General features: G+C 38.5%; 1 protein-coding gene across 3 annotated transcripts in view; it reads left to right on the forward strand.

Moving 5' to 3' along the window:
- The first annotated feature begins 1,973 nt into the window (after positions 1-1,973).
- Positions 1,974-21,105, forward strand: part of LOC149200527 (ubiquitin-conjugating enzyme E2 enzyme activator PEX22-like) — a 248,526-nt gene continuing 229,394 nt past the window's right edge. For 2 of the 3 annotated variants that reach the window (XM_089402762.1, XM_089402761.1), the window contains exon 1: positions 1,974-2,347. In XM_089402762.1, coding sequence (XP_089258888.1) covers positions 2,228-2,347 — 120 coding nt within the window. In that variant the 5' untranslated portion in view covers positions 1,974-2,227. The remainder of the gene's footprint in view (positions 2,348-21,105) is intronic. The other variant, XM_089402760.1, reaches the window with a different exon arrangement.

Genomic DNA, 21,105 nt, shown 5'->3' on the forward strand with positions numbered 1-21,105 from the left:
GGGAGAAAAAGGAAGAAGTCTTTTGTTGCTTTGTTGATTTCAGAAAAGCGTTTGACACGGTTCCTAGGGATAAGCTTTGGCACGAAATGGAGGAACTCGGGGTTCCTAAACATTTGACAACAGCTATGCATAGGCTGTATGAAGAGGTGAAAGTCAAAATTAGAACTTCAACAGGCATTTCTGGAAGTTTTAGAAGCGATATCGGCGTCAAGTAAGGTTGCCCACTATCTCCTACCCTTTTTGGTTGATATATCGACAAGCTTGAGGAGTGGTTAAATTCGCAAGGGGGTCATGGTATCTATTTGGGCAAGTTTGTTATAAGGCTTCTTTTGTGCGCAGATGACCTTGTTCTGATTGCTAAATCGGCTCTTGGTTTGCAAGAGCACTTACTATCCCTTGAGAATTTTTGTAGAAGTGTGGGGATCCAAGTCAATATCAACAAAACAAAAGTAGTGGTTTTCTCTAAAAAAACAAAACATAACGATCATAAGTTCTACTTTGAAGACAACATTCTGGAAGAAGTTGCGGATTACAAATTACCTCAGTATTGACTTCAACAAAAATCTAAGCTAGGATGGTTGTAGAAAGAAAAGAACTTTGGGGGGTTGGAAATCATTTTATGGTTTTCAAAATAGGTGTAGAGAGGCAGAGTTATGGGACTGGAAAACCACTGAAACTCTCTTTGGGCTTCTAGTGATTCTCTATGGTTGTGAACTATGGGCCAACAATACATCTGACATGCAGTGGAAACAAATTGAGAAAATTCAGAAGCGTTTGATTACAAACAAATTCAAGATTAAAAGTGCAGTTCCTTATGCTATCTTGTTAAGTGAAACAGGGGTTGCTCCTATTGAAGCAATTGCTATGGTGCGAGTCATAAGGTATTTAAAAAAAATGAGCAAATGGAAGAGGGTAGATGGCCTAAGGTTGTCTTTAATGACATATTGTGCAACAAAAAAAAGACTTGGATGCAACAAAATAACAAATGGTTTAGTAAATGGGGTATTTGCTTGAACACATGTCCCATAAACAACAAAGAGATAAAAGCTTTTGTTATGGATAAGTTCCACAAGCGTACTTGGGATAAGGAGCTAGGAAGAAAGAAAAAATACTATATTGAAGTGTTTAATCCCACTCATAGTCATCAACCAAAAGCATACATAGAGGCCAATATCTCTTGGAGAGCCAAAATTCTTATTGCTCAGTTAAGAACTAATTCTCATAAACTTTGTTGTGAAACAGGGCGCTGGAAAAGGCCAAAAGAAATATGGGAGGAAAGAGTATGCATTTTTTGTTCTTCCAGAAAAGTGGAAACATAAAAGCATTTCATTTTAGAATGTGAGGCCTTCAAAGACAACAGGGAAAGTTATGCAGATATGCTGGTAGCTAGCTCTTGGGATAATCTATTTAACAAGGGGTTTGTCGAGAAGCTCGAAGCATTTATTGTGAGGCTTCACAGAAAAAAGACTGAATACATCAAGCAAATGAAGAAACAATCTCTCCCATTGACTATCTTTAGCTTCATAAACGTTAAAATAATTTTCCTTTTTTCTTTCTTTCATTCCCTCTTATATAAATACATTAATATACACCTCACACTAATGTATTGTATAAGTTAAAATATACTCTTAAATCTAAGAATATATACCTCACTTATAAAACAGTTATTGCAAAATATTTTTTCCATAAAATCCATCCATACCATTGGCTTATATATACCTCACTTATAAAACATTTATTGCAAAATGCAAATTGTTTTTTCCATAAAATCCATCCATCCAATGGTTAATGTATCGCCACATTAATTATGATATACTGGTTGACCAATACTAAACGTAGTCCAAACCCAAATTTCTATGAATTAGACATCATGGATTATAAAATAGCGGTTTGACATTTTGCATGAAAAAACAAAATCCAGATGTTTTTTTGTTATTAAAATCTTCACTACGGCAAACGTTCTAACCGGACTTTGAAACTCCAATTCAAAAGGTATTTGTTCTTTTGTGCCTCTCCACTTTCACAGAGAGTTGCTCTTTTTGGAATTTACACTTAAATTACATAGCTTCGGCATAAACAAAGGCGAGGAAGTTCATATTCCGTGTACAAACCGGGAATATCCCACTGTAGGTGTTTGCAACATTCCTTAAACGGCTGTACGCTTGCAGTCTGTTTGTCTTGAGATGCGATCGGTTTCTGAATGTGAATAACTGAGCGAGTCGGGAATATGGATGAAGGAGATGATAGGCAATCTTGGACTGAGGAGGCGGTGCAAATGATCAAGAGTTTCAGCACCGAAATCACCCTTAGGCTCTCCAATTTTCTCGTCTTCCTCTACCATCACAAGGTATTTTTGCCGTCTTTTCATAAATCTTATTACATCCCATCGAAAATCAGAATGTTTTGTTAGCCTAGGGCTCAAATTCCCGGCATAGCGCGAGAATTGAACTTGTGATTGGCTCATTGATTTCATATGTAGTTTTATGAATTGTTTTTTGACCCACTCCGCAGTTCTTCAATATAATCCCCAAAATTCAATCTTTACACTTGAATTCCACATTAGGTGTAGCTGTAAATGTTGGAGACAGTGGCCTGGAAGCCTTCAAATTTAAGTGGGTTCTTAAAGATACAGAAGCATTTTCAGTTAAAGTGAAGATATTTTTTATTTATAGCATAGACACCACTATATGGGTTTTCAGTAGTAGGCACAAAATTTCTACGGTAGCTTAGCCTAGCCTCAATAACACTACTGGCCACCGAGCACAAGATCCCATTAACAACTGGGATGGCTACTGGAAAAGTATCGCTATTGGTAGCAATGTTGCAACTTGGAGCTGCATTCAGTCAATTCCCTGCTCAGTTGTCAGACCCCTAGCTCACGTGTGCCCAAATTTTCACTTGTGATGGTCAGATTTGTTGTGCTTGAAGGTTCACATTATTTTTTATTTGAAGCAGGTATAATTACTTTGAGATCTTATTTTATTTATTTATTATGAAATGCTAGTTTTTGTGTTACTTCACAAATTTTCATATTACGCAACAGGAGCCCAAACTAACTGGTTTCAACTTTTTAGCCAGAAGGCCAAATTCAATTTAGATCCGACTATTTAGTTCCTATATCCATACAAAGTTTCCCATTGAAAATGGCCATGTTGCCTTGTTACAGACTTCATAGTTCATTTGCTTTACAGCGTAATTTGTGGGCTACTATGAAACTTGTACTCCCACTTAGGGCCCACTGACATGCTATCAAAGTTGCAGTCATCTTGTTCCACGCAAAATGTATAGTGGAGTCCCTCGATCCTCTGTTGATCCTACATATCAGCAGCAAGGCCCACAGGCTTGCTGCAATGCATGCAACCAAGTTGCAAAACCTACAAGTCCCTTGCTGTGGGCCAACCATTAGGTCCACTGACCCAGAACAAGCAATGGCTGGTTCACTCTTGAGCTTCCCATCCCTTTGGAGAGCTGGCAAATTGCAGATATTCGATATTTTGCTTGAAGTTTGGAAGTTCTTATTGTGGTCCGAAAACTTACTAGGGACTCTCCAATCCATTTTGAGACAACCCTTTCCACAAAGCCCTTTTCTACATCCTTTTTTAAATTTAACTTTGGTTGCATCGAAGAGCGTTCTCATCCATTTGTAATTTCCATGGACGTATAAGAAATCTGATCTCCTGTTCTCCATTCTTGTTTCCTTCTATTAGTGAGTTTCATCCTTTTAGTACCTCACTCCACGACTATCTTCCACCCTAAGTCACCAGACACGGGGACACGAAAGACATGCAAATTTGAGTGTCCGACACTAGGCATGTTATATATGTATATATATATATAATACTAAATAGATATTTCAATGATTTTGTATCACACAAATTCTCATGATGATACAAATTCAGACATACATCTAGATTCTACATTGTAAATTTGTAACATTATGCATACAAATACAATCGTGACAAATTCATCAATGATCCAATACAAGAAGACAAGAAACTGCAATTTTCTCATTAAGTCATCAAAATCAAAATGTGTTACATAGGTACCGAGTCTTGAGGACTCCTGACTAGCAATGCCAATGGAAAATAGAAATAGCAAATACAAAACAACTACAAGGTAGTAGGTAGCTCATCAATCATCATCATCAAAATCAACATCACTGTCATGGTCACCACTGCTCTCCTCTGCATCCTCCTCCTTTGTATCCAATGTAATCTCTGCATCTGTTGGTGTGGAGGATGACCCCTCAAGAGTATCACCATCATCAAAAGTGACAGGCTCTAGCACTGATTCATTAAGATCCAAGTTGGCCAATGCCAACTCAACACTGTTGTCCAAACCCATATCATTAGGAAACACATCCCACATATTTGTCTTTCCCTTCAACCACTCCTCCCTCTACCTGTAAATAAGACGAAGGTTGGTGTGCACATACACCATTGTCTCTGCCCTGGACTGCTCAAGCCTGCTCTTCTTCAAACTATACAAATTCCCATATGTGCTCTAATTCCTCTCACAACAAGAGGATGAAGTAACTTGAGAGAGGAGCCCATTGCCCCATGAGTTGCCCACCAAGAATAGTGCTTCTTAGCCCCCTTGTCTCTAATCACATCATAGCCTGCAAATTCTCCAGTGCTAGTGGAAAACTTTGCAAAGGCATCCTCCACCTCATTAGGGGATGCTCTATCTTGAAATATCTATCTCAATGCATCCTTCCTCTCCTGTGAAATTTCCCCATCCATGTGAGGAGGGAATTTGCGGGAATGTCCACCATTCAACCACTCATGGCTATAGTATTTTGGATTCAATGAGTGAGCCAAACAATGCAAATGTATGCAATTCCTGTCCCACTTGTTGACAAGAATATGCTATATGGTGGTGAAGAAGACCTCTGATGATGTGTCATACTCAGGGCACTCACTCTGTAAAATAATAGTCCTCACAGACTCAATCCTGGAATCCCATCGCTCATAAACCTCTCCTAGGATGGGTTGGTCTGTATTCGCAAATTGTAGCAAAGCAATGATAGGGTCCATGATTTTAGTATTGAGATCTATCCTCTCCCACCAAGCATCATCTAACACTGTGTCCTTGACTCTTTTTGAGGCTACTTGATCCGTCTTTCTCCAAAAAGACCAAAACTCAAAAATAAGCATGGCCCCAAGAGCAGTCTTGACCTCCCTCAACCTCTTCAGCATGATGAATGCAGAGGCAAACCGTGTATCTGCAATCTTCAACAATGATAGATGTGTGTATTGTTTGTAGATTGTGAGGGCATTGGTATGATTTTGTACAAAGTTATGGATATGCCGTGCATTCTCAATAACACTTCCAATCTAAGGCACATCAAAAGCAATAGTTTAAAGTGCTAAATTCATGGAATGGACAATGCAAGGTGTCCAAAATACTTGTGGATATTTAGCTTCTACAATCATGCCAACAACCTTGCAGGTGCATTGTCTGTAATGATTTGCACACAAGAACCAATACCTACATCTTCAATACTGTTGATGAGCAACTCACCCATATATTGTGCATCCTTGTATTTTCCAGTGTTCCACGGGGACACGTCCCCCAGGGTCGGGTGCGCACACCCCTCGCACCCCACGCACCCGGGACGGGGAGTCTCTTGGGGGTGCGTTTCCCCACGCACCCTTTTTGGGGAGTCTTGGGGAGACGCAAGGGGGTGCGTTTCCCCAATGTGGGAGTCTAGACTCCCCAAGACTCCCCAAAAAGGGTGCTTCTGGGCGTCCCCCTTCAGCATGGGAGTCTAGACTCCCCAAAAAGGGTGCGCCTGGGCGTCCCCCTTTAAATTTGTCTAATAAGACTTAAAAATTCAAAATTCAAAACTCAAAACCATTAAATTTTATTTTTTTAAAACTAAATAACTAAAACTTAAAAGCCTAAACCTTAAAGTTAAAAGCTCATTTCATTTCAACCCAAAGTCATTTCCATTTCACTCTTAACTATTTTTGAGTTTGAACTTTGAAACTTTGAGTTATATAGATTGAGTGTTCAAACTTTGAAAATATACTAGTATGTTTTGCTTTCAATTTAGATTCTAGAATGATGGATGATGAATTTAGTTTTTAAATCAATGTAGATTGTAGAATGATGAACCATTGAATGATGAATGATATCGATCAATGTATTTGAATATTTTATTATTGATTTTTATTTTTGTTTTTCGAATCTCATGGTATGTATGAATAATAATTAATTCAATAATGAGACTTGTCACTTGAGTATGTCATATGAATGATGTATGTATCAAAATGAATGATGAGGATGGATCAATGATTCAAATTTCAATTGTCTATTTAATATTTTTATGCTTTCATTATTGAACAGTGAACAATGAATATGAACTTGAATTATATATATATATATATATATATATATATATATATATATATACATACACCTCGACGACTCCCCGCACCCCCGAAATTTCCCTAAAATTTGAGGGTACTCCTACACGTCCCCCCTATGCGTCTCCCCGCACCCACGTCTCCCCGCATCGGAGTCTTGGTGGAACATTGGTATTTTCCAAGTGCATCTATTGATTTCAAGAAAATGGTCCATTCAAGGAAGACACCATGAAGTTGATGAGTGGGTGGCTTGCTGAATTTGTCCATCTATTAGAAGCAATACTAACCCCAGATGTTGGCCATGTTGATTTAATAGGCTCAAGCATTTTATCCACCTCTTTCTTTGCCTTAGTCAACAATGTGGTTCTAAGCCTCTCTGACCCAGGAGGCACATACCTCGATGGAGCCCCTTGAGTTAGAGCTCAGCACATCTCAATAAATAAAGGTGATCGTGCAACATTAAATGATATGAAGTTCAGATAGAAAAAGAAGGCAATGGTGATATCAAGCTCTTCTCGTCTCTCTTGCTGAAATATCTTGTCCATTGGACCAAGTGCCACTGCCTTTCTTTTTGCTGCTTGACCTACACCCCCACCAAAACTCTCAAATGGAAATTTGCTGCTGCTTTTCCTCAAGAATGGAAGGGGATCCTCATTCTTGTTTTTTTAGATGATGCAGCCACCCTTGCCACACCAACATTGGCCTCTTTTTCCATTTCTTTCCTCTTAGCTACAAACACATTTGCACATGCTCCAATTCCACAACTTGGTAAGCCCAACAAATGTGCTTTCACACGGAAATAAGTGCTCTTGAATTGACTGTTGCAATAGTTGCATGTCCAAAGAACATTGCCTCCTCCCTTTAACTTGCTGCCTGGCCCTTGATCTCTTGTGACATACTTCCACAAGGGATATTTACTTTCTTGAGCCTGCTGTCTTTCTAAATTTATTTTTCCCTCAACATTTGAAGCTGTTGTTGCAGCCCCACTTCCAACAGAGGGAGTATTGACAAACCTTGATGAAATTGGAATAGGGGGCAGTACCAATGGGGAAATTCTTCCCCTTCTTTTGCCCCTTCCTTGCTGCCCTTGATTGAGCCATGAAAGCTGTAAAAAATAAAGAAAAAATGCACTAGCATGTAAAAAAATTAGACAGGCAAATTGCTGTAGCAAAACTGGAAAAAAAAATGGAAGCAAAATGCACTTATCGGTTGCTTGAATCACCTCCAAAATGCTCCTAAACCCTTTGCTACTTGCTCCCACACACCCACAACAAGAGAGACACATAACAATGAAGAGAAAGCGGCCCAAATCGGGCTTTTAACGAGCCGTGACACGCTTTTCTAGAGGGACACGTGTCCCAAAATCATGACACGTTGCCAGGCGAATCCTATTCGTGGACCCAGTGAATCCCACGTGTTCAGACACACTCGACCCACGAATTAGACACGTGTCCCTCGAGAAACGTGTCCAACATGTGGGATTGGGGACATGTGGGGTGGGGAGGATGAATTTGATTACTTAGTAGTTCCACCTTATAATTCCTTTGCTTGAATGTTGGTGCCATGAAACCCACATAGTCTTGATTGTCATCTATACAAGTTTTCGATTCCTAGGGTTGAATCTTTACTTGCTCAATAATATCATGGAATTCCATCAAGCTGCATTGATCTTTTTTGTAGTGTACTTTATTTCCCTTCCGCCAAATGTTCGATTGAATGACGAAGTCCAACAAAACTTGGTCATAAATATGTAGACAATGGTATAATGTTTTCTTTTATAGCTTAGATCATCGGTTTTAAAGTTTTTACTATTTTACGTATATGATTTTAAAAAGTTTTCTTTTCAATATTTTTTTTGTACTTTTTATATATATTGCATATGCATATATACTGTTGGATTTTAAGCACAAGCACAAGATTTAGTGTAAAAATACTACACTAGCAATTGCATAACAAAAAAGAAGAGTGAATGAAATTGCACTGAAAAACACTAAGTAGCCCAAGAGACCAATTCGAATTACTCATAAACTCTTGTTAGTATTATTGGTTAACATGAATACACTTAGATAACCCTCTTTGAGAGGGAACATATGTGCACTAGGTTGGAGTTTCAACACATTAGAAAATAGAAAAACACTTTCCTTGATTAGATAGTTGCCTAGAATTAGAGTAGGAGACCTTAAAATAGAGTGAAGAGTTAAAAATAGGGTTGAATTAATGTAAGTGGAGTAAAAAATAAGTTAGAAATAAAGTGTAGACTCCCTCATTCAAATTCCTAACTCAAAAATAGCAAGAAAACTCATAAAATGAGACTTACTAAAATAGAAAAATGCTAAAGATAGAAGATGATGTCAAACGGTAGGGAATCTCTAGTAGTGAAAGAAAAGTAGTCATATACACCCCCAATAATGTATGGAAGAGGGTCAAATGGTGTCTTAAGTGAGGTCCTAATGAGCTTCTGAGTGTGCAATGTGCATGTACCTCAACACCCCCCCGAGCACAATCGATGAGTGTGCATAGTGAATGAGTCCTGACAATTTTCAGTCATGTTAGGTACTCATGTACAAGCAAACAATAAATGAGTCCCATCAATTTGCATCCATGTTAGGTACTCATAAAACAACTTATGCAGGACAAAATATGACAAAAGTAAGGTAAAGAGGGAAAGTCTAGTGGGTAGAACCCCCTCCTCAAAATATGCATACTATGTTATGTTGTAGGAAACGACCCCTAAGGTGGCGTACTTATACGTGAAACGCCGCCGAAACGTGAATGAAATGTGGCTAGAATGCCTTGATGGCGTTTCTTGATTTGGAAATGCCATCGAAATGCCGCCAAAATGTTTCGGGGGCATTTCGGCGCAAATCTGCTTCATTCCTGTGAATTTTTTTGCTTCTGCGGGCTCAATCAAGCACCCAAGAGAGTTGTGGGGGCATTCTATGTACAAAATAGATTTAATATAACACTAAGTTTTATTTCTAATCAATTCACGCTCTAGTTCTGCTAAAAAAACAACTTTTTCTATTTTTGTTAATGAAGATGAGTATTAGGATTATAAGATATGTAATTGTATTTGTCCTTAGCTCATGTTATAGTTCATTTCCAACATATATAGCCATGTATAAATGTTGATTTTGGATGTAAAGGCTCGCGTATAAAGGTTGATTTTCGAATCTTGGATGTACAACCTCATTTATAAAGGATAATTATGGATTTTGAATTATGTAATCATCTATGCGAGTTAACATAGACTGGGTTTTCCTTCTAAAATGTCATTTATGTGTCTCATTTTTTTTAGCAAGATGCGTTATTAACTTATATATATATATATATATATATATATATATATATATATATATATATGACGTTTTGCCTGACATTTCCATTTTTTTGGGGGTTGCGTTTCCAACTGTACATGTTTTGGAAACTTCTAGATGTTTTGGTGTTTTGTGCAACTTAGATACTATGTAGCTGCTCTGAAGAAGGATTGTGCTACTAATCGACCCCATTATTTATCTATCCTCGAGTTTGTCCTATACCATCATGTGAGACGCCTTTTACTACTAGTTGAACATTGTACTTGCTTATAATAGCAGTGAGAGCTTGTGGAGTACCAAAAAACTAGTTCTTTGTGTCTTGGCAGTATCACTGACTAGCTCAGTGCCCCGGGGGCAACTCAATTGGCAATCACTGTGTTATGAAGTGTTACGTGAACTATGATATTCAATGTACAAATCCCCTCGATTAATCGTTGTCTGTGGAATGGGCATATGTAGGCACCTAAAGGTTATCGTGGTAGCGGTCAAAATTGATCTTGTGTCATGGGAGTACGAAATTGGCTCAGTTTCAAATTCCTCTAGTTACAAAAAAAAAAGGAAAAAGAAAAAAGGAAAAAAGAAGTAATAATGACTATGTCATTAGCTGCTTGTAAAGTATGATGTGCCCTTCATAGCTTGTGATCTAGATTTGTAATAGGCTGTTGATCGATTTCTAAATTAGATCCTAAAAGCAGATGAGAAATCTGATCTAGAGAGTATTCAAAATCATCTCGAACATCTTCCTCAAAATGAGGTGGTGGAGAAGCTATCGTAGTAGGACTAGTGCAAGGTACCAAATAAAAAAAATAATGCTTTGGTGCAAGTTGCAACCATATGATTAAAGGAACGTAAGTCTAAAATCCATTCCTCAGATGATGAAGCATTAGCAGTTAAAACATGGCCCATACCTTGATCCTTTGGTGGCTTGTCTTCATTCTTCTTCTTGACACTATCTAGTATGAAATCATCTGGATTACGCTGTTGAAGTACTTTGACCATGAGATCAATTGTCTTCAACATACAAGAATTCTCCAGATGAAATCCTCTATTACAGTTGTTGCACTTTGTTCTCTCTTTCATAAATCTTCCTTGGGGTTCAAAAATGCAATGCTTTCTCCATCTATATGATCAATATCTCTTGTGTTTTGCTTATTCTTCTTTCTATCATCCTTCACTGTAAGTGCATGGGCATCTGGAGACTTAAGTCCCCCCATGTGAATGAGCTTTGTTTTTGTTTTTTTTTTCACATCTTTTTGTACTAGAGGAATCAACAATTGGGCCGAGCTCGTGCTCGCATGACACAGGGTAGATTCTGATTGCTACCACTATAAACCCTAGGTGTAACCCCCCCTCCCAAGATGACAACACGGGCTTGGTAGTGCGAAGAATTTAACATGGAACCTTCATCACTCATATAACTTTACATATCATGTGCTTGTCATGTGAGCTACCCTTTGCGGGTGTGTGAATGAGCTTAGTTTGCTTATATATCAAGGAGTGAATAAAATTATCCATATATGGCATCTTCCAGTTTTTACCCATGGAGAGTCTAGTGGTATGGAATGAATAGACAAAGATAGAATATTCAGGACTTAGTTTAGAAAAGTACTGAGAGGATAAGTGGCTTCTCTTTCCTATCTATATCACAAGCTTTTACCCGAGTCATCAAAGTCTTGAACTTAGAGAAGAAGTCATGTAGGGTCTCGAAATGGTTGGGATCTAGAGTGATCAACTCATTCTCCAAATATTGTCCTCTCACCTCATCCTATTTGCCAAACGATCCCTCCAATTTTGTCCATACATCATGAGGAGTTGCACATGCTTCTATATGAAATAATAAATCAAGGGAGATAGACAAACATAATATCCCATAGACTTCATCCATTCTATTGAAGTAATTTGATTTCTCAATAGCTGAATTGGGTTGTACTCAAGTCTCCATAGTGATCCTCTGGAGTCCCTTATTGCACAATAGTAGTAGGACCTTTGGTTTCCACTCAAAGTAATTAAATGGAGTTAGAACCACACTGATTGTTGGCTGATCCATTATCTTTGGGCTGTTCTAAGTTGTCAAATATGCAATAATATGCTAGTATTTATCACGACACTCTAATGCTCTCATGCCATGTTGGATTTTAAGCACAAGCACAAGATCTATTGTGCAAAGATACTACAGTAGCAATTACATAACAAGAAAGAAGAGATAATCAAATTGCACTGAAAAAGACTAAGTGGCTAAGAAACCAATTTATTCATGAACTCTTGTATGTATTATTCCCTGACATGGATACACTAAACCTCTTTGAGAGGGAACCAATGCGCACCAGCCTCGATCCATCTTAACTGCGTATTTATCAAGTGCAGAGAGGGGTCAAATCTCTCAAGGTTCAGATCTCTTTTTTGAGTGCAAAAGAGATTTGATCCCTCAACACTTAATAGATTTGGAGTTAAGATGGTTCTAGGTTGGTTTAATTTTTATAAATAAAGAGTCTTTCCCCCGTTAAATAAGATATATTCCACATGAATACCATTGGTCTCCATAAACCTAGAGCTCAAAAACCGTCGGTAACTTGACCAAGTCAAGTTTATCTTAATTACCCAATAAAAAATAGTAAAAATAATAATAAGTAGAATTTTTTTTTTCTATTATTTTAGTTTGAAGTTATTTTTAACGTAGAGTTATTATTATTATTATTCTTGTTTACATAATATAACATAACATAACATTACAATGTCTCTTCCATACGGGGCTAGAGAGTGCCTCTCAACATAATAATAATCTCATATATATTAATATGTTTATTTAAATATAATACTTTGATCCCTCTTAGCTCTTGGTAGATCCAGAGTTAAGATGGATCTAGGCTAGTTTAATTATTAATTATAATTATAAGTATCAATTTTATGTTACTTTATTTTATTTTATTTTTAGTTTAATGTAATTTGACCGAGTCAAAATGTTTTATTGATAATTATAATTATTAATTATTAATTATTTTATTTTATTAATGTAATTTGACCAAGTCAAAATGTTAAACAGGACATTACAACGTCTCTACCATATTGGGCTGGAGAGCTCCTCTTGGCGCAACTAGGTTGGGGTTCCATAGTGCATGCACATTAGAAAATAGTTTTTATTTTTATTTTTAAACACTTTCTCGATTATTTAGTAGCTTGAAATTAGAGTAGGAGACCCTAAAACAAAGTGAGTCTAAAATGGGGTTGACTAAATATAAGTGGAGCAAAAATAAGTTAGAATTGAAGTGTGGATTCCCTCATTCAATTCCTAATTCTGAAATAGCAGGAAATGTTCAAAATAAGACTTACTAAAAATAGAGAATTGCTAAAAATAGAAGATGATCCCAAATGGTAAGGATTGTTAGTAGCGAAATAAAAGTGGTCATATGTGCCCCTAATATTATATGGAAGAGGGTCAAATGATGTCCTAAGTGAGGTCCTAGTGAGGTCTTGAGTGTGCATGTACCCAACATATACATGCACTTCCCCTGTACCTTGAAGCACCTCAATTTCATAGATGTTATCCTTGCCCCCACACCACTAATGGTTATCCTTATACTCACAGGCTCAAACCTGGAAACATTCTCTATCTTGATGTAGGAAGGATTATTGATTTTTTGTAGCATTAGGAGGTATTCCCGAATGGCTAAAGAGGTCTCCAAGTCGGCCTCCGAAAACTAAAATAAAAAAAATTACTTTTGGAGCATCAGGTCGACACATGAAAGTCAAGTTGGCCTGCTCAGTGAAGGGACGTGTCCCTTGGGGTGTCACACCCATTTCGAAAAGTATAAATAGAAGTTATGGTGTCTCATTTTCTCAACCAACAAAAGAAGCAAGTTTGATCTGATTTTTTTGAGGTTCATCTCTCTCTTGACCGCACGTGTGGAAAAACAACTGACCAAGTTTCTATGTTTGTTTGACTGAATTGAATGGGCATTGACTGAGTTTTTTGACCTCTAATTTGAGTGCATAATTGTACAACGTTGACTGCAGGATCGCAAGGCCATAGTTGACCGAGATTTTGACCATAGAGTTTGACTAATTTGATTGCAAACTTTAGAAGTGATTTTTGATAGAATTAACCAGGGTTGACTAGTAGAAGTTTGAACAGGTTTTGCTTGGAAATTGACTTGGATTATTGGCATATATTTCTAGACAAAATTGGTGATTTGTAAACCTTGCCAAAGAATAATTTCTCCTAAAGAAAAGTTGTTGGGTTTTTTCCCAGGCTGGGTTTCCTAGGGTAAAATTTGTTGTCTCTATTGTGCATGGCTGTGTTTTTGTGATATTTATTGTTTCCGTTGCATTTATTGTTGATGTTTTATTTTTTACTGAATTGTAATTGCTTAATGATATCAGTGGCATAATATACTGTGTGAAAATGATTAGGAAGTAATTATCTGGCAGAAAATTGTATTCTATTGTGCATCTCCCAAGAAAATTCAACATGGTTATCAAAGTTTTGTTGAAAGAGCAACCATTGAGGTCAGCGTAAGAGACAAGTGTTCAATAGCTTGGTTTTGAGATCAATTGTCAAAATGGCACTAGGTCTCAGAGTTGAAGACATGTTAGATGGTGCCATCAACTTTAGATCTTGGAAAAACAGGATACTCCTTATCTCGGAAGAGAATGAACTTCAAGATCACGTGGAGAAACTCATTCTAGAGCCAGAGGGAGCTGAGAAGAAAACCAAGTATAAGAAGAATGAAGCCAAGGTGAAGAGAATCTTGGACCACTTGATTCCTCATGTTGTTGCATTGAAGATTACCAAGGAAGTATATGATGCTCTAGTAGGATTGTATGAGAGTAGCAACACTAGTAGGAAGTTAACCTTGAGAAATCGTCTCCGTAATGTCATGATGACTAGATCAGATTTTGTTGTCTCATATCTTATGAGAGTCTCCCAGATTAGAGATGAGCTTGTAGCCATTGGAGATACCATTGATGATACAAAGCTTGTTACAGTGACTCTCAATGGATTCCCTTCCTCATGGGAGCCATTTATTCAAGGAATTTGTGCACGAGAAAAATTGCCCAAGTTTGATAAACTATGGATTGATTGTGTCCAAGAGGAGGCCAGATTATTGTCCAGGAATAGCTTGCAGAATCCATAGGATGAAGAAACTCAAGCCCTTGTAGCTCATACAAGGAAAGGAAAAGGAAGAAGGAACTTTGGAAAGTTTGATAAGAAGAATACAAGTAGAAGACCCACTCCTATTTAAGATCAGAAGAAGGATATGTCAAAGATCAATTGCTTCATTTGTCATAATTTTAGACATTATGCCTCCCAGTGTCTGTTAATTTTTATACTGCTCTTTGCTGTTTCAATTGCTTTAACCCATTTCAATTCTTCAATTAGCAATCTTTCAATGGTAATTAATACATTTCATCATTCAATAGTAACTAAAGATATAACAATAATGCAATGACAATAGGAGACAATCAACAATCAACAAGAGACACCAGATTTGGTCAATTACCAGGGAAAAATCCACTATAGGGAAAACCTTTTGTAATTATTCTTCTATTAGATTGTCATAAAATGTTCAACAAAGAGTACAATGAGCCAAGACAAAATCATCCAACAAAATTAACCCAACAACATTTAGAAATATGTTCCCAACATCAATACTGATCAAGAGTCAACTTGTCCTACCTGTGGTCAACTGTTGTCAAATGTCAAAGCCCAACTGCATGGAGGGAGAGTTATGCCTACGGTTGAAAGCTTCCAACCACACAGATGAGCCTGCGCGCTTGCGGTTCTAGCTGAAAATTGCTTGTGTCAACCCTGTTGTTGGAAACCAAAACCCTAAACACACGTGTGACCTTCAGACCCTATAGTCTCGGACTTGTACGAACCAATCTTCGCGACCCAGCCTTAGACTTGTGTGAACCAATCAATGAATAAGATAAGAAGAAGATGCGTGGTGATATCCAAATGAGCTTGAGGTCAGTTGAATTTATAGGCTTCCAAGGGTGCCCATTTTCCTATTAGGGCCGATCTGTCCTTTTGTGCACGTGGGCTTTTCTTCAAAAATACACTTTCCCTTGTCCAAATTGAGCACTTCAATAGCTAAAATTGGTCCTCTCAAAAAGATGAATCTAGTCCCATGATTGGAATTTGTCACTGAGCTGCCAAAAATTAACACTCCCTCCCAGCTAGGCAGAAATTCCAATTGCATGATGTAATCATTGCAAGAACCCTGTCATCATATCATATCTCATCTCTGCTCGACTCTATCTACTGAAACATTCTTGAATCTAAAGAAGAAGAATCATAGGAGAGCTTCAGCTACCACCCTCTGTCCATCAGGGAGTCACTTCTACCACCTAGAATCACTGCTAGCAGGAAGCTAATGTTGCTACCCGAGAAACCTCTGCTAGCTGGGAGCCAATGATACGACCTAGGAAATCCCTGTTAGTGGGGAGCCAATGCTACAACCCAGGAAACCTCTGCCGGTGGGGAGCCAATGTTACGACCTGGGAAACCTCTACTAGCGGGGAGCCAATGCTATGACCTGGGAAACCTCTGCTAGCGGGGAGCCAATGCTACGATCCGGGAAACCTCTGCTAGTGGGGAGCCAATGCTATGACCTAGGAAATATTTGCCAGCAGAGAGCCAATGCTACGACTCGGGAAACCACAGACAATAGGAGGGATGCCACTTACCTTAATAGGTAAGGAGCATGCCTATCCCACTGCTTGACGATAATGGTAGGGATACCACTTACCATAAATGGCAAGGATTGCGCCTATGCTATTTTTTTTTGATCTGCCCAACTTGACCCTCAAGTGTCAGTGGTGGAACACCTGCAACTCTAGCTTGAGCGGGATGCCACTTACCATAAATAGTAAGGGTCGCACCTAACTCAAGCAGCCAACACCCTTTGGTCAAATGGGTGGGAAAGATAGATGCCACTTAGGGTATACTTTGCAAAGACCAAGATAGGGGAGCTACTTCTTCCACCCTATGGGTAACAGATAGAGGTGATACCCTATTGTCTAGAGATACCTCAACCCTAGGAGCCCTCCATCTCAATTCCTAACCCTGGGAGCTCAGATAAAGGGGGAAGAGCTAGCTAAATGTCCTTGATTAGCTCAGACCCTTAATCGGAAGGGTCACATCAATCCATGCTGCAATCTGCTTATCAATCAAAGTATGACGAAGTCTTTTAAAACAATCATCTTCAGTGTATCCATATAGACTCATATCTCTGGAAGTATATCTCAGACCACGATCCTTCTTATGCTTGATCATCGGAGGTCCACTACCTGTCAGGAATAGATCGTCAGTATATAAAATCAAAATCAAAGTTATACCTTGGACCAGTTTGAAGTGGAGGTTCAGATCAACACTGCTTCTTGTGATATCAAACTTCACGAAGCAACTGTCAATGCGGGCATAGGCTCGGGAAGCTTGCTTCAAACGACATGGTGCTTTCTTCAATCTGCTAAAGAGAGTCTTCTTGTCCTGTACATCAAATCCATGAGATTGCTTGACACCTACTTTTTCCTTGAACCTTTCAAAGATTTCATTTGCTTCATACGTCATCTTGTATAGCCATCTTGAAGTTGCATCTTGAATTCTTGGAACAATATCCCAAACATCTTTCTTCATAATCGATTCTTTGACCATAGCATCCTTCCAAACTTGTTCTCTCATTGCTACTTTATCCTATTTGGAATTATCATCGATCTTGATCTTGTTAGAGGGGAATCGTTCCCTAGACTTCCTTTTATTTCAGTGCCATATCTCACTTTGATGATTGATGTCGTGGATCTTTGCTAGAAGAGGTCTTCTAGTGACTCTATATAGTCCTCCCACTCTAGATCCCAAATTAAAGGCATCTTTCATTCGGGATAGAGGACCTTTCCATTAATGAAGGCTATTCTCATTCCTTTATCTTCCAAGGCAAAAATAGATATCAGGTTCTTCTTTAATTCTGGAACATACATTACTTCATGAAGGATAATAAATTTTCGAAAGTCCAAATCAAATTTGAAAATACCAAATCCCATCACTGAATATGTAGAGTTGTCCCTAAGAATAATCTTCAAACTTGTCTCCCTCTCAACCAGATTTGAGAGAACTTCTTTATATGCAGTGAGGTGTCTAGAAGCCCCACTATCAACTAGCCAGCTATTGTACGAATCCGAATGAGAAGAACTAGAGAGGGATGAAATAAGAATGTATTCAGATTAGCTAGTAGCTACATTACTTTCATACTTGGAGTTTCTTGAATTCTTTTGAGGACAAGGACTTTCTTCACGATCATCTGGAGTATCTCTTCTTCTTCGATCATCTCTCTCTCTTCTATCATCTCGCCTTCTTTTATCATCACTTCTTCGATCATTGCTTCTTCTTCTATCATCGTACTTGTTGTTGTTGTAGCTTCGATCGGATCTTGGAGAATCTCTCTTTTTCGGATAGTCTCGAGCATAGTGACCACGCTTGTGACAATTGTAACATTCAACATCCCTTGATCTTCTATAAGAGTCCCTTGAATCGAGAGAGGACCTATTCGAACCAGATGTTCTTCCTTTTCCCCTTTTCTTCTTATCTTGAGTAACAAATGCAACGGGTTCTTCTTCTCCATGCTTATGAATTCTCCCTCTTGAAATCATCCTAGATTCTTCTTGAGTGAGATTTCCAACAAGTTCATCAAATGATGAAAAAATGTTGTTATTGCTTATGGCGGTAATGAAGGTTTCCCAAATAGGAGGGAGACCTCTAAGAGTTACAATTACCAATTCCTTGTCAGGTACAATTTCTCCAACTCTCTGCAATTGATCTTTAAGATGAGAGATCCTCATGATATAGGATTGCACAGTCTCTCCTTTATTCATCTTCATGTCTTTCAGTTGATCTTTCAAGGTGATGATTTCATTCAAATTGTTGACTTCATACATGCCGACCAACTTATCATACATATCCTTAGACTTATTCAAATTCCCAACATAAGCAAGTAAATGATCTTGTAAACCATCAACTATAATTTGTTTTGCTTTTAACTCACCTTTCTTGTGCTTGTTCTTGGCAGCAACAGAAGCATTCTTCGGAGGCTCAGGTACTTTTCCTTGAATGAATTCCAAAACATCATTGTTATCAGCTATGATCTCCAACCTGATCTTCCAAGCGACAAAGTTAGATGAGTCACCCAACTTCTCATGTTCCTTGAAGAAAGAGGAAGACATCTTGACTTGATTAGATAGGCTCCTTCAACTTTCCAAAGATGATTGCTTCAATTCTTGTCTCCTTTTGGGCTTGTCCTTCACCTTAGCTTTGATACCATGTTAATTTTTATACCACTCTATGCTGCTTCAATTACTTTAGCCCAATTCAATTCTTCAATTAGCAGTGTTTTAGTAACAATTGATACATTTCATCATTAAATAGTAACCGAAGGTATAACAATAATGCAATGACAATAGGAGACAATCAACACATCAATAAGAGACACCAGATTTGGTCAGTGACCAGGGAAAAACCCACTACGGGGAAAACCCTTTGTAATTCTTCTTTTATTAGATTGTCATAAAATGTTCAACAAAGAGTACAATGAGCCAATACAAAATCATACAACAAAATTAACCCAACAAGATTCAGAAATATGTTCCCAACATCAATACTGATCAGAGTCAACTTGTCCTACCCGCGGTTAACTGCGGTCAACTGTTAAATTACAACCCTAGAGCCAAATCACATGGAGGGAGGGTTATGCATGGGGTTGAAAGCTTCCAACCGCACGGATGAGCCTATGTGCTTGTTGTTATAGCCAAAAATTGGCAGTGTCAAGCCTGTGGTTGGAAACCAAAACCCTAGACACACGTGCGAACTTCAGACCCTGTAGTCTTGGACCTGTACAAACCAATCTGAGGCTAGGGCGACCTAGCCTCAAACCTGTGCGAACCAATCGATGAATAAGAGAAGAAGAAGATGATTAGTGATATCCAAATGAGCTTGAGGTCACTTGAATTTATAGGCTTCCAAGGGTGTCCATTTTCCTATTAGGGTTGACCTGTCCTTTTGTGCACATGTGGGCATTTCTTCAAAAATACATTTTCCCTTGTCCAAATTGAGTGCTTCAATAGTCAAAATTGGTCCTCTCGAGAAGAGGAATCTAGTCCCATGATTGGAATTTATCTCTAAGCTGCCAAAAATTAACAGTGTCTTGAGAAGAAAAGGAAGGAAAAGCAACATGCATCAACAACCAATGTTGATGATGAGCATCCACCTCAAAAGAAGTCAAAGGAATTTTTCCTTTAGAAACTATTACCAATAGTAGTGATGTTTGGTTTGTGGACAAGGCATATGACAAGTTTCCGAGACTCTCTTACAGATTTGTCAGAGAGGAAGTTGACAATTCCCTACAATCCTCAGATCAAGAGATAAGTACTTTAATTTTTTCTCCCTTGATTATTATTATTACTTTTATTTTTTAGTCAACCTCTTGTCCTTGTATTTTGCTTGGTTATGTTTTTTTCCTTTCTTTTCCATGGCCTCTTGAATGGAAAAGGAAGAACAAGTCCATTGTGGAGGCTACCAAGGCGACGATTCACGTATCAAATGGCAACATACAAGCGGGTTTTGTGGCAAGAGGGTTCTCCTAGAAAGAGGGAGTGGACTATGAGGAGATTTTTGCTCCAGTCGCTAGATGGTCAAGTTCTTGTATGGCATAAGGGCTTGAGCATAGACTCAGTAGGAAGTGATTGATGTTCGAGAGGGATAATTGTACAAATTGTTAGGACATCCAAGATTATGCCAAAAGATTGAAAGAGCTTCTAGTTCTGAGGGAGCACACAGTCAGGCAGAGTGGAAGAAACAACCTTCCAAGAGGATGTCATGGGTTGAGATTGTTAGACAAGATGCTCAGAGACAAGAGGTCTCTAGGAGCTGTATGCTTGCTATGAGGGGACCACGTTAGACAACAAATATGCTTTTGTGACAGAAGAAGCAATAGTGGCCAAAGGACTTGCTTATGTGACAAAGGGAGTAGCTTGGATTACGACAGGAGGATCTACTTCAGTGTCAGAGGGGGCACTTAGTCACGGTAACCATAAAGCAACTGTGGTGATGGATCCAGTGAAGGAAGTTGGTCAGTTTATGGTTGAGCCGAGGCATGCGACAAAACATGTGTTGAGGTACCAATGTGATATAGTTGGATATGGTTTGAGATATGTCTCAGGTGGTGAAGTGAGGCTGTAGGGATATACAAATTCAGATTGAGCAGGGCGTGCAGAGGACAGAAGAGCATCTCGGGGTGCTGCTTCAGCTTGGGATCAACTATGATATATTGGTTTAGCAGGAAGCAAATTTTTGTCGCACTCAGTACAACAGAGGATATCGTAGCCAGTGTCGCAAGTCGTGAAGCAGTGTGGCTTCGAAACTTCTTGCATGA

Source organism: Pinus tabuliformis, chromosome 2_1 (assembly GCF_031772625.1).
Source record: "Pinus tabuliformis cultivar Carrire ecotype Pingquan chromosome 2_1, CPIR1, whole genome shotgun sequence".
NCBI lineage: Eukaryota > Viridiplantae > Streptophyta > Pinopsida > Pinales > Pinaceae > Pinus > Pinus tabuliformis.